Raw genomic sequence first — 22,789 nt, forward strand, 5'->3', positions numbered from 1 at the left:
GGCAAAGACAAGACTATAAGCCAAAGAAATAACCTCATTGTTTACTTCAGGAAATTCGTAGGTACCAATTTTTCAAAGACAACAGTCCACTCTCCTGGATAAACAGCTTACTTTAAAATCTGCCTGGCATTGTCCAGGGAATCTAAACTACTCTATAACTAAATCTGCCTAATCCACATCAACTGCCTGCTCTGAAAAGCCCACTTTAAACCATGTGAGCCCAGATATCAAAATTTTACAAAGATTCTGGTTCTGTTTATTCCCTGCAAAACGATGCTGGTTTTTCTTACAGCCATAAATTCTAATACATTTAGTTTTGCTTTACTAGCAGGTTGTCTGATGACACTGTGGGGAGTCCAACACCTTTATGTACCTGCTTCTACACCAAACCATCAACTATCCCCTCACCTACAAAAGACTGACTGTACCCACAACAAAAGTGACTTCCTTCCTAAAACAATATTCTCAATATATCATTCCACGACTTAACAATTTTAAGTGTGAAAAATACACAAGATGCCTTCCTATATTTTGTGCTGCAACAACAGAATAGATGAGACGGAGTAACTTATAACGAATACAGACTTATTTTCTCACGTTTCTGGAGCCTGAGAAGTCCAAGACGGAGAGGCTGGCATCTCCTGAGAGCTTTCCTCCGAATCATTCCAAAGCAGGAAGGCGCAGCAGCACAGCAGAGAGCACGAGAATGCCACACTTGCTTTGCTTTATTTTCTGCTATTTCACCCTTTTTGCATTTTACTTTTAATTGACATTGACCAAGTGAGCCATGGTGCCCGCCCCAACAAATAGAATTTATATCCAGTAAGACTGTTGGAACATATGGTAGTTCTAAATTTAGTTTTTTGAGGAAACCCCATACTATTTTCCAAAATTCTTACCAGAAGTCTCTAGTAAGAATTTAAAATATAAGCAGTAGACCCATAGAATGGCAGATGTTCTAAACAGCACTCTGGCCTCAAATCAGCCCTTAAGGCATGTGGATCCAGCTGAAAAGCCCATGAGAGTATTTCAGGCATGGAAAGCCAAGACACTCTGGCAAAAAAAAAAAAAAACAAAAACAAAACCCTAAATGAAAGATCTCCCAGTGGAAAGAACAGGTCATCAAAGAAGGAGGTACCTTTCTCTGAAGGGAGGAGAGAACTTCCACTCTGACTATGACCTTGTCTAAATATGATCAGAGTTGGTGAACTCAAAAGGCTTTCATAGCCGTGGCAACTCATGACAAGAGCCTAGGGGGATTACTGATGCCATAAACCAGAGTGTCAATTTGTTAAGTCAACAACAGGAGTCACTGTGCACTTACTCCTCATGTAGGATCTCTGTCCTTAATGTGCTGTACATTGTGATTTAATGCTATAACTAGTACTCAAACAGTATTTTTCACTTTGTGTTTCTGTGTGGGTGCAAACTGTTGAAATCTTTACTTAATATATACTAAACTGATATTCTATATATATAGAGAATTGAAAATGAATCTTGATGTGAATGGAAGGGGAGGAGAGCGGGAAAGGGGAGGGTTGTGGGTGGAAGTTATGGGAGAGGGGAGAGCCACCGTAATCCATAAGCTGTACTTTGGAAATTTATATTCACTAAATAAAAGTTTAAAAAAATATAAGCAGTAGAAAAACGTAAGTGAGGAAGTATCACAGTCAAATGTATGAAAATCATTCCCTTTTCACATAATGATGAAGTAATGAACAAGAAAAATATCTTAAATACAGTATCAAATAGTACATTTACAAAATAAAAATTATTCTGAGGCAATAGTTTCAAACATTTTACTTGCAACGCAGATTACTTTCATAATAATGCAAGGATTTTTTTTCATTAAAATTGAGATTTGAAATTGTTTACCTGAATTAAATGGTAATAATAAGTGTAAGGCACACATATGTACTCTTAAAAAGTTTAAGATACTATTAGCACCATATAAATTTGAACATGTGAAAAGCAATGTATAGTTATTAGTCTCCACACCCAATTGAATGGGAACTGACAGAGCCACACCTCAAAGGGAGGGCACAGTAGCTTGGTACTACCACATATGAAAGGAAAAACATTCCTAAGGATAAATAATTGACATTTTGAACTTGAAAAAGTAATTTGAAGAATTATTAAGTGCATAAACCACAAATAAAATCTGACACAATATAGTTACTTCTTACTTCATATTGTTCCCTTTATTGTAAAAGTGATTGTTTTCATTATTTTAGTGAAAGAAACCTGTATTGTTACCTAAATTTCAGTTTTTGACAGATTCTTGCAATATTTGATATATGACATTACATTTTGTTTCTTCACAAAATGTTGTTCAAGTAATTGCTTCCATGGGACAGAATTAACATTTTTGCATTATTAAGGTAACAGCTCTGCTACTAATACAACTATTATAAAATTCATTTTAGGAATGAAGACTACTTTACATATTATGCATTTCCATACTTTCTTAAAGTTATACCTTCATGGATAAAATATTGTGTCAGTAAACTCAAGCAACACTAAAATTGCTTTTCAACATTTTATGGACATATTATTTCAACACACATTTTAGGATAACTCCAAATTAAATACCTTTCGTGTAAGTTCAAAACTTTTCAAATATATTAAGTTTCAGCATGTACAGGAATAAATAATTATAACTTGTAAATATAAAAATTACTAAGTAGGTTGAATGTTATATAGCTAGAAATATTTTCATGAATAGTAATCTTTGCATTGTATGCAGTCAGTAGTTCTCTGGTTAATGAATAAAACAAAATTAATTTATAGCATTTACTTTCCCAGATTACTCTAAAACTAAACAAGCAGAAACAAAAGAACCTGACATGTGATAAATACCTAGGCAGCATTCTCAATTTAAACAAAGGGTAAAATGCACATATTCCATTAGATTGGTCATTTTGTATGCACTTTCTACAGCTTAATCATTCAATATGTACAGCCTTATAAATAGGATTATAAAGATAAGGAAATTCTCATTTTGTGGCAAAAATGTTTGCAATTCATTTGTGAATAAGATTATGCAAAAATATATGAAACAAGTAACTACCATGGTCGACTAGAGTAGAACTGTTTTTACCCAAGAAGACAAAGACTTTATCAAAAAAGTAATACCTGAACTAGGCAGAGTGCTTAGCAAAAATAAAGGAGGAATGTCAAACAAGATCAAAATATTAATAATAAAATGTGCTACATGTTCATTACAGGCCAGAATAGAAAACAAAATATACTAATCTTAGTAATCAACTTGTATCCTTTTCTGGTATAAACTTAAGTTTCATTATTATTTAAATAAAAATAACACTAATTGTTGAATTATATTTAGAAGAAGGGAGGAAATGGATGAGAGAGAAGTGGAGACAAAGGAAGTGAAAGAAAAAATTACTTATACTCAAAAATATCCAGCATGACTTATGTAAAAAAAAAGGAAAGATTTTCCAAATGTGTATCAATTGTATTTTCCATTAAGGGGTTATTAATTATTTGGCAATTTGAGGAATCACTTATAGACAGAAGCATAATTTGCTGCACTCTTTAATCAAATCATACTTGGCATTTTTTGAATTGCCATAATATCTGTGGGCTCTCTCTTTTGATAATACATGTGATATATATGGTACACGATATTTAGAATTTTATGGGAAAAAGGGAAGAAAAAAACCTCAAATGTTTAGAAACTAATAGATATCTGAATGTAATCTATTTAAATTTCAAATTTTTTTAATCTCAACAAAAGTGGAGTAGAAAATATGATCAATGAAATGTTTTGAATGCCTATTTTATTCATTTATGATAAACTGCATAATTATATATTATATATGATCCACCATAAACATTGAACAAGAAATATTCTGAGTTACTGAAATTTACATATCATACTTTAACATTGTAGAGATATGTTTTGTTAAATCTCAATATCTATATTTACTACAAATCACCGTTACTATCACTGCTCTCAATTTTATTAGTAGGATGAGAAAAATTCCTTTGATTAATAAATACTACAGGGTTCAATTTACTACATTCTTCCCAATATACTAGTTTTCCATTATTAGAAAAATAAGCCATATATATAGTTAAGAAACAATTCATCCTTTTCACTGTGGATGGTAAATCTTTTCTTCTCTGTTTGTTCTTTTATATTCTGCACTGAAATCACATTTATTCTAATTTCTCATTGACTATTTAACTGAATTTGATAAAGTCTGGCACATAAAACCATATTCTCAATTTGTAGTTCCCTAACTCTATGTTTGTGCTTTCACAGTTTTAATTACAAAGTACAAACAAACATCAGGATGGAAATAGAAATCATTTTTTAGCCATATAAAGCCTAATACTTTTTAAATGCTGAAAATATAATTTCAGTTGCTATTTGCAAGCAAACATTTATTCATCTATTCAGCTATCATTTATTTAGTATCTATCCCAGTGATATGCTTTGTTAGAAGTAGGACATTAATCACAAGGTTCTTCTGTTTAATTAATTGCCAGGTTTACAAATGGCGCAATATGAAAGCGAGCATAGGAGCAGTTTGAATTGGCTCCAAAAGTTCGCAATCGAGATGCAGTCAGAATTTAGGATCAAGAGTGCACACAGTTAATGTTGACAAAGGAAATTAAACCAAGTGAAAAGAAAGCACAGAGTAGCAGCAACAGATGAGAGAGATGAAGACAAAGGGTTTTACGGAACCCACTAGGCAAATATAAACATACAAAAAGGAAGGTAACAGTAAGGTAAAGCTTGCAAGAAATCAGATGAAAGATCATAGCAATAGAGAACCTCTGTACTAGGGCAAAATTCTAAAAAAAAAAATCCAGTGTCTAAAATCATACATTACAGTATTACAGTATGGAACGGAGGCTTGAAAGGAGACACTGGGCCAACCTGTATCATACAACCTCCTCCTACTTGCAGGAACTGTTATATATGGGCAGATATAGTACCCTTACGTATAATGGGCTACCAAGAAATGTTTACTCAATGGAGAAGTGAAGAAATGTATAAATGGCAGACTAAAATCACAATTCCATATTCTACCCTAAGTTTTCTGGATGTCTTTAGTCGTCAATTTCTCTTTTTGTCTTTCTTTCAAGAATTTCAGGATAATGTTACATTCTCTTTGATGGTGGCATGATGATCGTAACAAAATTACTTAGGAGTCTTTGTTAAATGTTTCTATCCAAAATTTAGCTTAAGTCTATACAACTTTCAACTTATGACAAGGAATAAATGGAAAGAGTACCCAGTAACTTCCTGAAAGATCTAGAAGCACAAAACCCCCAAGGCATAAAAGTGTCACACACTGGACAAAGTGTAAGACTATCATGGATCGCTGAAATGCAGAAAACGTACCTCATCAAAGCTAAATTCTCAATTAAACCAGCAGCATGTCATTTTGAAACAAAATGCTTACATATGCTCACGCTGAACATGACATGTAGCGTTACTCACAACAGAAATATAATGCAGTGAAGATTTTTTGGCTAATACTTGGCAAGCACATAGAAATCCTCAGGTAGCAGCTAACCTCCACATCTTGGACAGAAAGTATAAAAGAATGGTAATTTATGGCAGGAGTTATAACCTAAGTGGGAGCTTTATGTCACTGAATACATTTTGTTAAATATGATTGTTTTTTTAACAACAGAAAGTGGTTTTATGTCCCATGTAACCATATGGTTTTATAGTTCCCCTTAAGCCTCACAGTAATGACTGCTATTGCGATGGCTTTCATGCTGTTAAGTGGACCATTAGTACTTGACTTGGGCCATTACAGAGTATCTTACCAGTGACAGGCAAATAAACTTGCAAATCAGCATAGCACCATGCTGCCTGCACTATTAATTTTCTTTACTTTCTCTGTATTCATTCACATTTAAGCTCAATTAAGTGAGGCACTGTTAATATTTTCAGGTTTTTCTAGATATCTCTTATTTCACAATATGTAAAAATGTGAACAGAGCAATTAGGTTTAGAAATAAATCCAATCTTTTTTAAAAAATCTAAGAACTATTTCTAAATCTTTTATTAAGTTTGTCTCATTTAAAAATTTAAAATAATTTTAAATATCTAAAACAAAAATTGTGAAGCAGTACAAAGAGTTCCCATATATCTCACACTCAGCTTTCCCTATTATTAGCATCTCATATTACTGTGTTGATCACAATTCATGAAACACACCCAGCTTCCCCTACTGGTTTATTCAATATCCTTCTATCTTCTCCACTTCTAGTCTTTATTATGTTCAGATTGAGGGGTTTGAGTTCGTGTATGTATGTAAGAGTATGTGCTAGTTCCCACATATGAGGGAGAATATGTAATATTTGTCTACATCTGGCTTATTTCACTCAACATGACTTCCTCCAGTTGCATCCGTGTTGCTGCAAATGACAGGATTCTATTTTTATTGCTGAAAAGCATTCCACATTTTCTTCATCCCTTGATCTGATGATGGATATCTTGTTTGACTTCATACCTTGGTAACTCTGAACATTGCTGTATTATCTGAGGTGGAGCAAGTATATCTCTGATAAAATAATTCGATACCTTTGTCCCATCCTACTTACTAACCATCAGCATAAAAGCAACCCCTTTGAGACATTTAACACAGATTATTTTTTCCTTGTTTTTGTACTTAAATAAATGAAGTTTGACAGTAGATGCACGTTTGCTGGGCTTCATTTCCTGGATGTTATAGATTTACACCCACTTCTGCACATATAAGGTAGTTACTGTGTTTATTCTCCTGTCTCAGTATAGCATAATTTATTTATCTGTTCTACTGTTAATGGATATTTAAGTTGTTGCCAGTCTTGGAATACTGAGAATAATGTTACTATTATCATCCTTCTAAATATCATCTGGCAATTAAGAATAGGGAAGACAGAGAGGAGATGGTGAGGGGAAAGTACAGTTATCTTCTTCAAAATGTATCTATGAAACACACGAAATCTGTTCTATTTTTTTAAAAATAGAAAAATAAAAAATATGCACTTCTCTTTATACCTCTAGAAAAATTGCAGGATCACTTTTAATACACTTTCAGTTTTTAAAATGGCTGACATTAACATTCTAGCTACTGAAACTGGGATCATTGCTAACTGGTTTTAATCATATTGATGCATCTGTTATAGTATCTGACCACCACTTTCTTATGTATGGTAGCACTTGGATACCTTCTTTTAAGAAGCTCCCCATCCACTGTGGGTTGCCTGTCTCTTATTTATTATAATGGTTTGAATTTGAATGTTATTGCAAGACATATATATTACATATCTTTTCCAACTCTGATTTGTTTCTTCATTTCTTAATGGTACATACCTGTTGATAAGGAATTCCCAACTCTATCATAATCAATGTAGCATTTTTCTACTTATATTTAACTCTACAATCCATACTGAATTTATATGCATGGCATTCAGTGAGTGTCAAATTCCGTTTTGCCGTATTTGTATCTAATTACTCTGGTACTATTTATTAAAAGATCCTGCTGGTTTCCCCACTGAATTTCAGTATCACTATTACTACACATCAGGTGGCTATATATGGCCACATCTGTTTCTGAAACTAATATTCTGTTAGTTTGGCCAATTTTTCTATGTTCTCATTAATAAAACACTTAGTTAAGATAGCTTTAAAATTGTTTTATCTGGTTACATAAGTTGTTTGAGTTTTTATTTCTCCTTTCAGGCCATCTTAATGATTTTCACACATTTGAATTGCCATATGGAATTCCTAAGGTGCAAAATTTATAATTTAAAAAATTGAGAAATAATACTTACTATTTTTAATAAATTCATGCCAGAAATGAAAGTGAAAGACTTGAGAATAAACAAAGCGGAACCTTTTATAATAAAGTGACTTTTGTTCTTAAAGTAATATTTTAATTCACTACTTCCTTAAAATGCACAAAACCTGGTATTATGACACCAAATCTCATTAAAAGCTCACAAGTACTGAAGAACAAAACACAGTCCATGATTACAAAATATATTACAAACCTATAATATTTAAGACAGTATGTTACTAGCATTAGACATACAGACCAATGGAACAGAATACAGATTCCCAAATAAATTCATACTTATGTGCTAAACTGATCTTTGACAAAATTGCCAAGAACATATAATAAGGAAAAGACTCTCTTTAACAAATGATGCTGAGAAAACTGGATTTCTACATGTAAAACAATGAAGTTGAATCCTTATCTAACACAATGCATTAAAATAAACTGCACGAAAGACCACAAAACATTAGAAAAATAGGAAAAAAGTTTCATGATAGTTTTCCTGCAGTGATTTTTTAAAATGAGCACAAAATAAAAACAAATTTGATTATGTGGATCTCAAATTAAAAAAAAAAAAAACTACACAGTAAAGGTATTAATCAGAACGAAAAAGGAAACCTGCAGAATGTGAAAAAATACAATCAACCCATTGTATCTGTGTGTTCCACATTTGCAGATTCAATCAACTCTGGATCAAAAATATTTTTCAATAACTGCATCTGTATAGAACATGTGTAGGCATGTTTTCTTGTCATTACTTTCTAAATGGTAGAGTGTAACAAGAGCTTACACAGTGTCTAGAACGTATTAGATGTTAAGTAGTCTAAAGATGCATGTGGGCTATATGCAATCATTTTATACATGGCACTTAAACATCCACATATTCTGATAGCTTGCAGGGGGTTCCTGAAACTAACTGCCCCACAAACACTAAAGAATGACTGTATTTGCAAACCATATATCTAATGAGTTGTTGTACAAAGTATATAGAACTCTTACAACTCAGTAGCAAAAAAGGAGTGAGATCCTCTACTAACTTCTTTCCCATGGAGACACCAATTTGAACAAACTAATCTACAAGAACTGGAAAAGCCAGGCAAGAGCCAATAGCACCTGGTTTCAGTATAAGAAGACAAATTAACCCAAGGAAAAAGGCAGGCAGGCAGGCAGGCAGGCAGAGCCAGAGAAAGAGAGACCTTCTGCAATAGGGAAGGAGAGGAAAGTCCAGGCCTTAGTAGCAGGCCCAATGGCCCTCCATGGAGAAACCCTCTGTTGAACACAGCTCCATGGCCCTGCTGCCAAGTCAGTATGGATGGACTGTGCCTATGGAAGTGCACTACTCAGGCGGCCAAGGGAATGCCTCTAGCAACCCTCCCCCAATTTCAGGCAACACTGGGTGGAGGAAGACATCACCCACTGATGAATGAGGTAGGAAAAGCTAACACAAAAGTAGACACTGTAAAAGAATTAGATACAAAATGGCCGTATAAAGAAGGTCGCTAAGTATATAGCATCTGCTCTTTATCTCTCAAGATCAACAGCAGACCAATAAAGGACACTCAGAAAAGCATAAGGAGGTCCTGGCAGTGCCTACTCACTCACAGAACTCAAAGCATTTACCACTACAAAGAACGCCCATCCAGGTTCTTGCTGCATGTGGTCATCTTGAGAAAACACCCTACTGGACGTCCTGTGAACCAGCTGCTCCCAGCAGCTCCACACACCCAACCCTGTGAGCTATTCAGGATGCCCTGACCACCCTCCCATAGCACCACGTGAGAAACTGGAGGAAGCACAGGAGAACTGGGACTCCAGTAGCCTCCACGTAACAGTTGAGAAACCCAAGCCATCCTTCTAATTCCCCAGAAGTGGACAAGTGGACGACCAATGCACCTTAGGCCCTGACAACGAACTGAATTATAACCCTCAACAGCTTGGCCCACCGGAAGTCCAGGGAAACAGGTGAACATCATGGCCTGCTCAGCCAAGATCCCAAGAAGCAACCAAGTAACCTTTTCTTAGTGCAATCTGGAAGCAACAGGGCAGCTGCACCCATCCTTCTAGGAGCCCAACAATCAGCTAACAGCCTGTTCTTAGAAACGTAGTCCCCTTAAGCCCTAGGAAGCAGACACTCAGCCTCTCTCACAAATCCTCAGCCCTTTCGAGAAGCTGGGTGGACCTCCTTGAGCATGTCAGTTCCTAGTGGCCCTGTGATGCTACCTGTGCACTGTGAGACTTTGGTAAGTGCTGTATGGAGGCAGTGCTCAGCTCAATTTCTTATGTAATCCTGACACTGACAGGACTCAACCCCACCACCAGGCACACGATATCACAAACACATGGATGGAAGGGTGCGCCTCTCACTCACATGGCCTGAAGAAAGTGATGGGAGCCCCACAAGCACAGCTAAGGCACTGCACGCAGAGCTGGAAGTGAATCTGCCTTGCCCAAGGGAGCTGCACTACAAATGGCAGCAAAATTCCACTAACCCTGGATTCCAGGACATACCCACAGTATCACAAATGATTACAACAGAAGATACATGCATACTACACTAAAGCTGCCTCCTGGAACCAAAGCCAACACAGCACAGCAAACCAACAACACAGGAGATATCACAATAGTCTTATTCTATGAAAGTCACTGTATAAAATAGGCAGACCCACCACCTGTACAAAAGCCAATGGAGGGGTACAAGAAGAATTAAAAAACAAGGTAATATGACACTTTCAAAAGAATACAATAATTTCTAACAGACCAGTAAAAAAACAGAAACTCAATTTTAAATAAGAACAATTTTAAATGTTTGCTGAGATACAAGTGAGTAAATACAGAAAGTTCAATAGCACTAGGAAGATAAGTCACACTATAAATTCGTGCTGCAAAGAAACACAGTTCATAATAAAGAATCAATCAGAAATACTGGAACTGGGCAGGCATTGTTGCAAAGCAGATAAAGCCACTGCTTGCATTATCAGTATCCGCTATCAGGGTATAGGTTTCAGGCCTGGGTCCTCCACTTCTGATGCTGTTTCGTGCTCATTTTGCTTAGGAAAGCAGCAGAAGGTGGCTCTAGTACTTGGGTCCCAGCTTAGCCATTTGGGGAGTGAACCACCAGACAGAAGAGGTCTTTCTCTTATCTTCTCTCTCTCTCTTGCGACTGCTCTGCACTTTAAAAAGGTAAAATCTTATTCAAAAAAGAAATATTAGAGCTAATGAATGTAAGAAATGAACTTAAAAATACAGTTGATAAGCTCAGCAGATAAACCTCAACAGCAAAATTAAGCAGGCGGAAAAAAAAATCTGAGCTTGAAGACAGGCCTTTTTAAATAATCCAGTCAGAACAAAAAGGGAAAAAAATTAAAAAGAATGAAGGATGTTTTTGAGGCATATAGGACATCATTAATCGAGCAGCCATTTGTATTATGGATGTAATTACCAGAAGAAAAGTAAAAAGGTTTAGGAAACCTATTCAATGAAATAATTGCTGAAACCTACCTAAATCTATGGAAAGATATGGACATCTGGGTCTAAGAAGGACCCCAATTCAACACCACCAAAAAAGATCCCTGTAAGGCTTTATACAATCAGCCTGTAAAATAAACAAAGAGGCCAGCGCCGTGGCTCAATAGGCTAATCCTCCACCTAGCGGCGCCAGCACACCAGGTTCTAGTCCCAGTCGGGGCGCCGGATTCTGTCCCGGTTGCCCCTCTTCCAGGCCAGCTCTCTGCTGTGGCCCGGGAGTGCAGTGGAGGATGGCCCAAGTGCTTGGGCCCTGCACCCCATGGGAGACCAGGATAAGCACCTGGCTCCTGCCTTTAGATCAGCGCGGCGCGCCAGCCACGGTGGCCATTGGAGGGTGAACCAACGGCAAAAGGAAGACCTTTCTCTCTGTCTCTTTCTCACTGTCCACTCTGCCTGTCAAAATAAATAAATAAATAAATAAAATAAAATAAAATAAAAACAAAGAGAAAATTCTAAAAACAAAGTGTCAAGATAGTCAAGATACTTATATGGGAATCCACATCTAGTAGTGGTAGTTTTCTCAACAGAAACCTTTTAAGGAGGGAGGGAATGGGATGAAGTACTCAAAGTCCCAATTGCAAACAATAAAACACAAAAATTTTCCACCCATGAATTCTATATTCAAGAAACTATCCTTCAGGAATAATGAAATAAAGAATTCACAGGGCAAACAGTAATTTAGGATTGTTACTGTCGCTCCCCCTCTTCGTGGAGGAGCAACACTGGACCCTGTGCTGTTCTTTCGTCTGCTCGGCCCTCCCCGGGTTTGCTGCTGGTTCTTCCCGGGTTGGCTACTATCCCTTCCACCTCCGTGGAAGGGCAGTTCCCCCTGGCCGCATTCCCCACTTCCGCAGGGGAGCGGCACACCGCCGGCCGGCTCTCTCGGGGGCTGCACGGGTTCCCTTAGATGTTCCCCATAGATGTTCCCGGTGCATGCCGTCTCTCTCCTCCTTTATAGTCCTCTTCCGCCAATCCTAACTCGGCTGCCCACACGCCAAGTACGCTGCTCTCCAATCAGGAGCAAGTCCTACAGTTAATTGGTTGAACTGGAGGCAGCTGTGCGGAAGCTGTTTACTTCTCTCCCAGCGCCATATTGTGGGAGAGCAGATGCATAGAATAAGTCTTAATTCCAGTAACAGTCTAGTCCGAGCTGCTCCCCACAGTTACCAGATTGGTTCTGGAACAAATGCTTAAGAGTCCTAGATCTGACGTGACATGATGATAACTACTATTGTGAAGACATGAAAAAGAACATGTTATTGTACTATTCTTTCTTCTTTAAATGTTTAGGAGAACACACCAATGAAACTATGCTGTAGTTATTTCTAGGCAAGTTTTTCTTTTTAATCATTATTTGAAAGGCAGAGAGATAAAGACAGCAAGAGCATGAGTGAGCAAGCTAGTTAGCTCCTATTCATTAGTTCACTCCTCCTATGCCCACAGTAGCCAAGGCTGAGCCAGGCCAAGGCCAGGGGCTAGGAAATCCATGCCGATCTCCCCAGAGTATAGCAAAATCTCAATTACTTGAGCTATCATTGATGCATCTCAGGGTCTGCATTAGCAGGAAGCTGGTATCAGGAACACAGCTTGGACTTGAACTTTAGTACATGATAATAAATGTTGGTGCCTTTAATGGTGTTTTAATCCCTAAGCCTATATCTGAGGAAAATTTGAAAAAAAGGAAATAGATATCTCAAATACAAATGAGGCTCTTAAGAAACTATTTTCGCCTATATGGGAATTATCGCGCAACAGGTTAAGCTGTATTTGTGACACAAAATCCCCCACTGGAATTCTTAGAACTAAGTCCTGCCTTTGCTTTTGATCCAGCTTCCTCCTACCGAATATGACAGGAGGCAGCACATAATGGCTCAAGTATTTGTGCCCCTGCCACTCAAATGGGAGATTCTGATGAAGTTCCTGCTTCCTAGCTTCAGCGTGGTCCAGGCTTGGCTGTTGTGGGAATTTAGGGAGTAAACTAGTGAATGGAAGAGTCTCTGTCTCTTTCCGTGTGTGTGTGTGTGTGTGTGTGTGTTCTTCTTCTGTTGCTCTACTTTTCACATGCATAAATTTTAAAATACGTTTCCATGTTAGGTTTTATGAATTTGTTTTTAAAGAAGTATTTCACATAAGCTGTCAAAACTATTGGCATCCATAAAAAAATCCATAAAAAATTAAAAATAGAGCTACTGTATGATGCAGCGATTCCACCACAATATTTTAAGAAATATTTTAAGAAATATTTTAAGAAATATTTGAGTAGATATTTGAAGAAAATTACATCAATATGTTGAAGAGACATGTGTGCATTTATGTTTGTTGCAGCACTATTCTCAATCCCCAACATGTAGAAGTAACCTACTGTCCATCAACAAATAATGGATAAAGCAAAGTAGTACAGGTACATAATAGAATACAACTTGAGTGAGAAAACTGTTGAAATCTTAGCGTTTGCAACAACAAGGAAGAACCTATGTGACATTACATGAGATGAAATAAGCTAGTCACAGAAAAAGAAATGCTGTATGATCTCACTCACATGTGTTTTATAAAAACTGGTATCTCAGAAATAGAAATAGAACATGGTTAGCAGGAAGTGGCAGGAAACAAGCCCAGGTAGAATGAAGGGAAACTAGTCCATGGGTACAATACAAGAGTTAGATAAGAGGAAATTAGTCTGGCGTTCTACTGCACTGTAGAGTCATTGTTGTTAACAATGGTTTACCATGTATCCCTGGATAGCTGGAAGAGGATTTTTAAAGTCCTCACAACAAAGAAATGATAAATGCTTGAGGTGGTAGGTATGGAAATTACACTAATTTGATCAGTACACAATGTATACATGTGTATTAATATATTAAGATCTAATACTGTATATAATTATGCCAGTCAAAAATTCTTTAAAACATTTAAAAAACAGGGAAAAACACAAATAACAAGATTTTTTAAATGAGAAAAGGAAATCGGTGTTTTTTCAAAGGCACAAAATTGGCTAACAGATATATAAGAGATGCTTGAATAATCACCAAAGAAATGAAACTCAAAATCATAAAGAGATAACACTTCACATGTTAGAGTAGCTATTATCATGATCCCCCACCCCAACTCTTGCCAAAAAAGAGAATGTGTTGGGCAGGATATGGAGAAAAAGCAAACCCTTATACACACTGGTGAAATAAAACAATGTAATTAATGTTGAAAATAGTAGGAAGGTCCTCAAAACATTAAAAATAATGGTACTACAATATCCAGCAATTTTACTTCTGGATATTCATGCAAAGTACTGAAGAGGTACTTGGCAATTCTATTCATTGCAGCATTATTTAGAATTGAATCACAAAGCTAAAATTAGAAAAATCCAAATATACATTGATGAGTGAATAAAGAAAATGTACCATTCAAATGCAATAGACCACTGGTCATTAAAAAAGAAAGAAATCGCGCCATTTAGCAACACATGGATAAACCTTGAGGGTATCACAGAAACAATCTAGGCACAAGAACAAATACTGCATGTTTCCATTTACATGAGGTATCCAAAATAGTCAAACTCACAGAAACAGTGAGTACAATGGTAGTTGCCAGGAGCTACTTAAAAGGGGAGTTGGAAGTAGCTTTTAATATGTACAAAATTTCAATTATATAAATTAAGTCTTGAATTCTGCTGTACAATATTTTGCCTAGTTAACAATTCTATATTGCACAATTACAAAATGGTTAACAGAGTATATCTCATGTCAAATGGTCTTATTAAATAAAACACAAAGGACAACCAGCAATTAAAATATGCATTAAAAATCTGACACAAAATAACCTATCACTACCCAGAATGCTATTTAGAGTACCACATGAAAGAAAGGGAATAAAAAATTATTTCTAGAAATCAGAGACACTGATAGTGGTAATCCAAATTATTTACAAAGTTTGTGCATTCCGACTTAACACTGAAAACATAATTTATAATTTTAATACATTAAGTTCTCAAAACACTAAACATAAATCAAGAGTAGACAAAAAAAATGTACCGATGTAATTCATGTAGAAAACCCTAAAAAAAACTAGGATCCATTTAGCTGCTACTTGTGTGTAAGGATCTGCTGTAAATTAATCTGTGAAATATAAGAATACCCGTGCCATGGTTTCGGTGTGTGGCCACTCCCAAACACAAGTTGAAATTTCACTGCAATTTTCACAGTATTAAGAAATGTAACCGTTAAGAAATGATGAGGTCTTGAGGGCTCTGCCATCATAAAGAGATTAATGCTGTTATCCTAGGGGTGGGTGCCTCCTAATAGGATGACTTTAGCATCCTTTTGTCGCTCCCCTTCTTGGCATCCTGCCATGGGATGATGTGGCAAGAAGGCCACTGACAGCTGCCTGCACCCTGATATTGAACATTTCAGCCTCTGGACTACGAGAACGAATTTCTTTCCTTAAAAATTACCCAGGAGCTAACATTCTGCTAAAGCAGCACAACATAGACTAAAATAAATGGTTACTCAGTTTTATTTAAAAAATTTGGACAACCTGGCCAGCGCTGTGGCTCACTAGGCTAATCCTCCACCTAGCAGCGCCAGCACACCGGGTTCTAGTCCTGGTCGGGGAGCCGGATCCTGTCCCGGTTGCCCCTCTTCCAGGCCAGCTCTCTGCTGTGGCCAGGGAGTGCAGTGGAGGATGGCCCAAGTGCTTGGGCCCTGCACCCCATGGGAGACCAGGATAAGTACCTGGCTCCTGCCATAGGATCAGTGTGGTGCACCAGCCGCAGCACGCTGGCCGCGGCGGCCATTGGAGGGTGAACCAACGGCAAAAGGAAAATCTTTCTCTCTGTCTCTCTCTCTCACTGTCCACTCTGCCTGTCAAAAAAAAAAAAAAAAATTGGACAACCTAATAAAAAGTCCTATTATCATCTATGTTATTCCACTAAGTGTACATCTGTCATGTGTTAATGCCATATTATAATATCCTTTCAATATTCATAAAATACTCCTTTTGTCATTTTAATCCATTCAATGGAAGGTGATAAACAGCCTCATTATAGTTATTCTCAAAAAATATAAAAACTTTACAGCTCTTTTTAGAAAAATGCAAGTATTTGTGTGTGAGTGTGCATGTGTGCTAAAATATGAAGAAATAACCAAAAGGACAGTGTTAATTTTCAAGTTTTACCAAAAAATTTATTTTTAAGTTTCAACACTTGAGAATAAATGTGTATTGATTACAGTATTCAATTACCACATAATTTAAATACATCTATTACAAAGAAAACATTCATTGTTTTTTTTAATTTAATTTTTTTTGATTTATTTTATTTATTTGAAAGGCAGAGTTACTGAGAGGAAGAGGGAGGGAGAGAGGAGGAGAGACGCAGGGGGGAGAGGGGGAGTGCAGGGAACGGGGGGGGGAGGGAGAGAGATCTTCCATCCAACGACTAACTCCTCAAAGGGCAGCAAAGGCCAGGGCTGAGCCAGCCGGAAGCCAGGACCCAGAAGCTTCATCTGGGTTTCCCACATAGGTGGTGGGGCCGAAGGACTTCTGCCATCCTCTGCTGCCTTTCTCTGGCACATTGGCAGGAAGCTGGATCTGAAGTGGAGCAGCCAGGACTGGAACCAGTGCCCATATGTGATGCTGGCATGGCAGGTGGTGGCTCAACTTGGTAGGCCAAAATGCCAGCCCCAACTACTATCATTTTAATGGACAAGCATTGTTTCAAGTAGAAATTCTCTGACAGTATCCATCTTCATATTATAAAGCAAAGGTATTCTACAATGTTTCCTCAGTATGAAGACACATTAGTGAATGCATTAATTCTTCAAAACAACATTTAAACCATAATTTCCTGTTGTTGTAGATATTGACATTTTGCATGTAAAAAGAAGTAGGAGGAGTTGTTTTCCTAAAATGTAGTAACAGTCAAAAGAAAAGAACTCTATCTACTTATGGGCCATGCTCTACCACACCATTCTACTGTAGACATATATCAAGGACCTTGTCCAACCGCTTATAGTTAATATCTCACCTAACACTCATGCAATGTTCTGTATAGAAGCAAGATCCTCTATTGCTAAGACTGCTATGATTCCTTAGCTCAATTCTAATAACTTTGTTAAATATATGAAAACACAGTATTTTTCTAAAATATAAAGAAGTGAAGAGTTTAGGCTGATAAACTTTTTAAGTATCTTACGTTTAAGATTTAAGCTTTGTAATTTCTGAAATTATTGACAATGGTGTTGATAAGCTTAGATAAATACATCTGACAATTAGATACATGAATGAAGAAAGTACTTTTCTTTTTAAAAGAACAGAATATTCTATTTTCTTAATGTTCTTCTCTGTGCCAGAGTATCTTTTCTCAAGAGTTACATGGTTGCTTTTTGCAAATCAGTAACATAAGAATGTGGAAGAGGATAAAAAAATTTCTAGATCAATAAATAAGTCCTGTCTACCCTAATCTGTACTTAAAGAATAAATGTTCAGGGCCGGCGCTGTGCGGCAGTGGGCTAACCTGCCATCTGCAGCACCACATCCCACATGGTGCCAGTTCAAGTCCTGGTTGATCCACACCAATCCAGCTCCCTGCAAATGTGCCTGGGAAAGCTGTAGAATATAGCCCAATTGTTTGGGCCCCTGTACCCACATATGTGACCTGGAAGAAGCTCCTGGCTCCTGTCCCAGCCCTAACCATTGCGGCCAACTGGGGAGTGAACCACCCCATGGAAGATTTCTTTTCTTTTCTCTCTCTCTCTCTCTCTCTAACTCTTTCAAATAAATAAATCTTTTTTAAAAATATCTGGTCACATTAGGATTCATAACAGATTCAAACTAAATTGTAACATATTGGACCTATTACTCTTCTGATTTGCAGAAAAAAAATTTAAAAGGCAATTAAGGAAATCCAACTGAAGAAACAATCATGTCCCAGTGTGAGTGAGCCATATTTAACAAGATATTTATTGAAGACCAACTATATACAAGTTGTACAGATGAAAAACGGTTAAAGAGATATTCCTTATGTTTACAAATTTGGCTCACATAGGATATATGAAACATTTAAAAATTACTGCAATGAAAGAAAATATGTGAAACTTAAATGGATTATTTTATGTTCATAAATATAAAAAGAAGAAAGAGGCTAAAATTCCAGTGTAGTTAAAGAAGGCTGAATCTCAGGGGGAGGGGCAGATTAGGTGAGTCTGAAGGATGGGTCCAATATGAGAGAAGTACGGGCATAACAAGAAAGAGTAGCAAAATAAAGCTTATGTTTAGGTGATAAGGAGCAATACAAACACTCTAACACCCAGCTAGTTTCTTGCAAAGTAGCAGAGGTATAAACTTGAAAATGAACCATTTCAGATTTCCATCTTAACTGGTAACTCAGTTCCATGTACATCAATATTGTAGCTACAATCAGAGTATGATTTTAAAAAAAAATCCTCTGCAAAGCCCAATACCTCATATGTTTTCAATAACTGAAAGATGGCATCTGCTGTTACTATCAACACGAAGACCTTTAGAGCTTATTCCAGTAAAGTACATGCAGGACTTATGAATTAGCAAATGGTGGGTGACATACAAGATGGAGACTACAGTGACATGCTAAACTATTTCATAAGAATGTTGATAAATTTTTCATATACTTTGGCAAACTATAAATAATGTGAATACAAAGATTAATAATATATTTTAACTCAAGGGATATTACTTCAGAAGACTACTAATAGCAGTAATAAAAAATTCATAAGATTTCATAAGTTAACATTTTGAGTTTTACTAAAATAAAAGAGATAAAAATTTTTGCACTGAGCCTTCCTCTATGTAATAGAAATCTATCATTAACAAAAACAGGTAAAGTCCATGCTATGAGTTGTTTAAATATTGAGGTCATGGCAAAAGGCAGACCAGAAAAATGATGCCAAATAAGTAAATATACATCAGGTTATAAACTGCTAAGTGCTATGCAAAAAAAAAATATATATATATATATAACAGGAAAGAGATGTTGATTGGAAAGGCAGGCAAGAGGGAAGGGCTAGACTTTTAAAGAGACGGTCAGGGAACGGTCTCGTTGAGAAGGCTGAATTTGTGTGAAGAGTCAAAGATGGGGGGGCATAGTAATAACTTTGTTCTATAATAGCTTCCAACTCTTTCTCACTGTTAGACTTCACTCTGAATATTGAACATATTTTGGAGTAGCTATTCTCCCTGGATAATGACAGACTTCAGAAACACAGTAAAGGGTTTAACATTGACTCCATATCTTTGCTATCTTTGGAGAAATCTGATAATATTCACAAAACAGTATGAATTGATCATAGTGTAGAATTAACGAGTACAACTGATAATTTGCAATTGGTTCTTAAAATCTGCAGTCAGGAGAGCTCGCTAGGAAGAACATAAGCACTATTTATGTATTTAAAGAAGTGATACTGAGCACTTTTTTCAAAACAACAAGAAGGGCAGTTGGGGGAACAGATCAGTTATGAGTTGACAACATCCTATTATCCTCTCAACACCTGTGTATTTTCAAAAACAAAAAGTAAAAACTATAAAAAAAACATATTTTCAAATTGTTATTCATCTTCATCAACCTCATACTGAGATTCAGAGTATTTTGTCATACATATCACAGTATTTCCTATCCACCCAAAGGAAAGCGAAGAAACTTAGTGATAGGAATTCAGTGGCAATTATAATGTGGACTCCACTACTAATGTAAAAACACATCAATTCCATTTTTAATTTTTTGACAAAGAGTTGCTAACATTCTAATGCAGTGACTTCCAGGGTTCTTTTGATATTTTAATTAATTTTTCAGGAAAAAGTCAAGTTTACAACTGATGGGACAATAGCTATACACAGTCCCTATCTTCTGTGGCATTATTTATTTCTAAAGCAGTATACAAACTTTGAAAATAGTTTATGTATGTATATTTGGTTTGAGAGATACACCAATTGATATTTTATAAAATCAACAATAAAGCAGTCTTCACAATAAAAAAATGTTTTATGTGTGTGCACTTACAAATATATGTGGATGTGTATCTACATGTGTGACAAAGCAGTAAACGAGAAGTATATTTTGATTTATACACAAAATAATTTCTTCTTAAATACTAAGCATAATTTTGATCTGTGTATTAATCATGACTAAAGTTCAAAATATCGATGCTGAGAAAATGCAGACTTACCACTTGACCATTGTGAGGGTTCTTATGAGCATATGGAGGTCCACGTATATGATTCCACATCTGGCCAGAAGTCATAGCAAAAACTATACACTGAAAAACAGGGTACAATGTTCCCATGTATAAATGAAAAGAATACAGGACTATTACACTTTAAAAAAAAATAGTCATCATGAAACTACAACTTAAAATCGTGTACTGGCTCATCCACTAAAATTTTTTCACTTACTAACTATGGGAGGTCGGGTAAATTACTTATTTTCCCTGAATCTCATTTTCCACTTCTATGGAATTTGGATACTAACTCTGCTGAAGAGATATATTAGTGATAGGACTGCATAACAAAGGGCAAGTATTTGGCATAATGATAGACAATCTGATATTATGCTCTAACCTGGGCCAGTCAAAAGCACAGATGAGATCTTTGGGCAGGATAATTACTTTCTAGATCCTAACTTCATTGCTATGTTAGATTGGATTGCCAAGAACCACCAGTCATGGTGTCCAGTACTTACATCCGTAAGGGTATTTAAATGCTTTCAACAAAGCACATGACTTAGTAAACTCAGAAGATATTTGGAGATTGAAACAATCACAAAAAAAACAACTGAAGAATAAGTTAGAGACATTATTTACACTTCTGTCCTGCTGGATTTATCAGGAAAAAAAAAAAAAAGCTGTATCTGGAAAAGTAACTTCTAAGATCCACAACATTACAGGGAAGGTAAGAAAGAAAACACATGAACCAGAAGTCCTATTTCAATCATGAGGACTTATTTACATGTAAGGAAGCTTTGCTTAAATCATACAATAGTTTAAAATTCATGAACTGCAACACATTTAGGCTTAATTATGCTCTTGAGGTTAGAACTGCACCTAGCAAGTCCTACTGTCCTGTAACTTGCCCCACCTCCCTTTGCTACACCTGCCTGGTTCTAAAAGGCATTAATCTCAAACAAGGCTAAATATAAAAATGAACAATGCATTACTGGAGATGTAACCAATCTAGGTGTGCACAAATTTTAAAGAAGAGGCTATTAAAGAGAAAAGATAGGATGGTATAAGGTTTGGGGGATATTTAAACCTCAAGAATAAATATAGATGCTATTCTGTAACTGCTTGAGGGTCAAGGTGTTTCAACAGAAAACAATAATGACATTACCAGGGTTACAGAGGTTCATCTGAATCCTCTTCTCACTTGTTAATTCTAAAATTAAACTTCTTAAAAGCCAAGTGTCACTTATATTGTTTTTTAGCTTAGACTGAGTCATTATCTGAAAGTATTTTACAAAGTATTTGTTTAAAGTTAGAATGTCAGACCCAGAATTGTCGCTCCTCCACGAAGAGGGGGAGCGACATAATGGTGCCGTGACTCGGATAGGAAACCTAGGAGGGAAGAAACGGGAAGAATTGGGAAAATATCGAAGAGAGAGACTAGCAAACAGCCTAGGGAAAAGCCGGCCGAAAAGGGTGCCGGAAGAAGTTATTGAAAGCCTAGGCATAGATTCGGATACGGACTACGGGGGGAAGCTGGGAGAAATCTCTAAGGTCGAAAGCGAAAGTGAAAGCTAGAACAAACAGACTCGGACGCGGACTGTGGGGAGAGGCCAGGAGAAATGAGGGAGGAATATCGTTGGAGGAAAGTTTGGGGAAACATACCGGGTAGAGAAAAATGTTAGGGAAATTGAAGCCGCGGGGGGCAGGCCGAGGCGGACACGAAAGCCACTTTGGGATTCTCAAGTTAGCCCGGGAATAGGGGGCGAAAAGTTGAAACCAGAAGCTGAAACGTGAGCCTGGTTGGGATCCGTCTGATTAGCCCGGGGAGCAAAGGACGGGAAGCCAAACCGTGGGGCGGAGACGTATGCTGGGTTGAATTCGCCAGGCTAGCCCGGGGAACTTAGATTGAATGCTAGTGGCGGACACGTAAGCTACGCTGTGTTATTCGCGGAAGCCGCCGCGTGCAGAGAGAGCACGGGGCGTGAATAGATAGGGAACGGGGCTGGCGCGAGGCCGTGGTGCAGACGCGAAGGCGTGGAGACCGCGGAGCGCGCGAAGCCAAGCCGCGCAAAGCCGGGAAGCTGCACAGATGAAAGAGGCGCGGGTTGAAGCGGCTCAGCCGGGAAACCGCCGAGAAGTAGCCTCGGGGCGGGCAGCGGGAAGCTGCAGGGATAAGAGAAATAGAAGCTTAGAAATAAAATGAGAGAAATAAGAATGCTGGGAGATAGAAGTAAAATGGGAGAAATAGGAATGCCCGGAGATAGAGAAATA

At 37.1% G+C, this 22,789-nt stretch overlaps 1 protein-coding gene across 8 annotated transcripts in view; it reads right to left on the reverse strand.

The window, feature by feature from the left end:
• Window positions 1–22,789, reverse strand: part of TUSC3 (tumor suppressor candidate 3) — a 214,666-nt gene that overhangs the window by 57,507 nt on the left and 134,370 nt on the right. For 7 of the 8 annotated variants that reach the window (XM_070068487.1, XM_070068485.1, XM_070068481.1 and 4 more), the window contains exon 6: window positions 20,525–20,614. The exons of the other annotated variant lie outside the window; for it this stretch is intronic. In XM_070068487.1, the coding sequence (XP_069924588.1) occupies window positions 20,525–20,614 (90 nt within the window). The remainder of the gene's footprint in view (window positions 1–20,524; window positions 20,615–22,789) is intronic. 8 annotated transcript variants of the gene reach the window in all.

The sequence above is a fragment of the Oryctolagus cuniculus genome, chromosome 2 (genome assembly GCF_964237555.1).
Source record: "Oryctolagus cuniculus chromosome 2, mOryCun1.1, whole genome shotgun sequence".
Lineage (NCBI taxonomy): Eukaryota > Metazoa > Chordata > Mammalia > Lagomorpha > Leporidae > Oryctolagus > Oryctolagus cuniculus.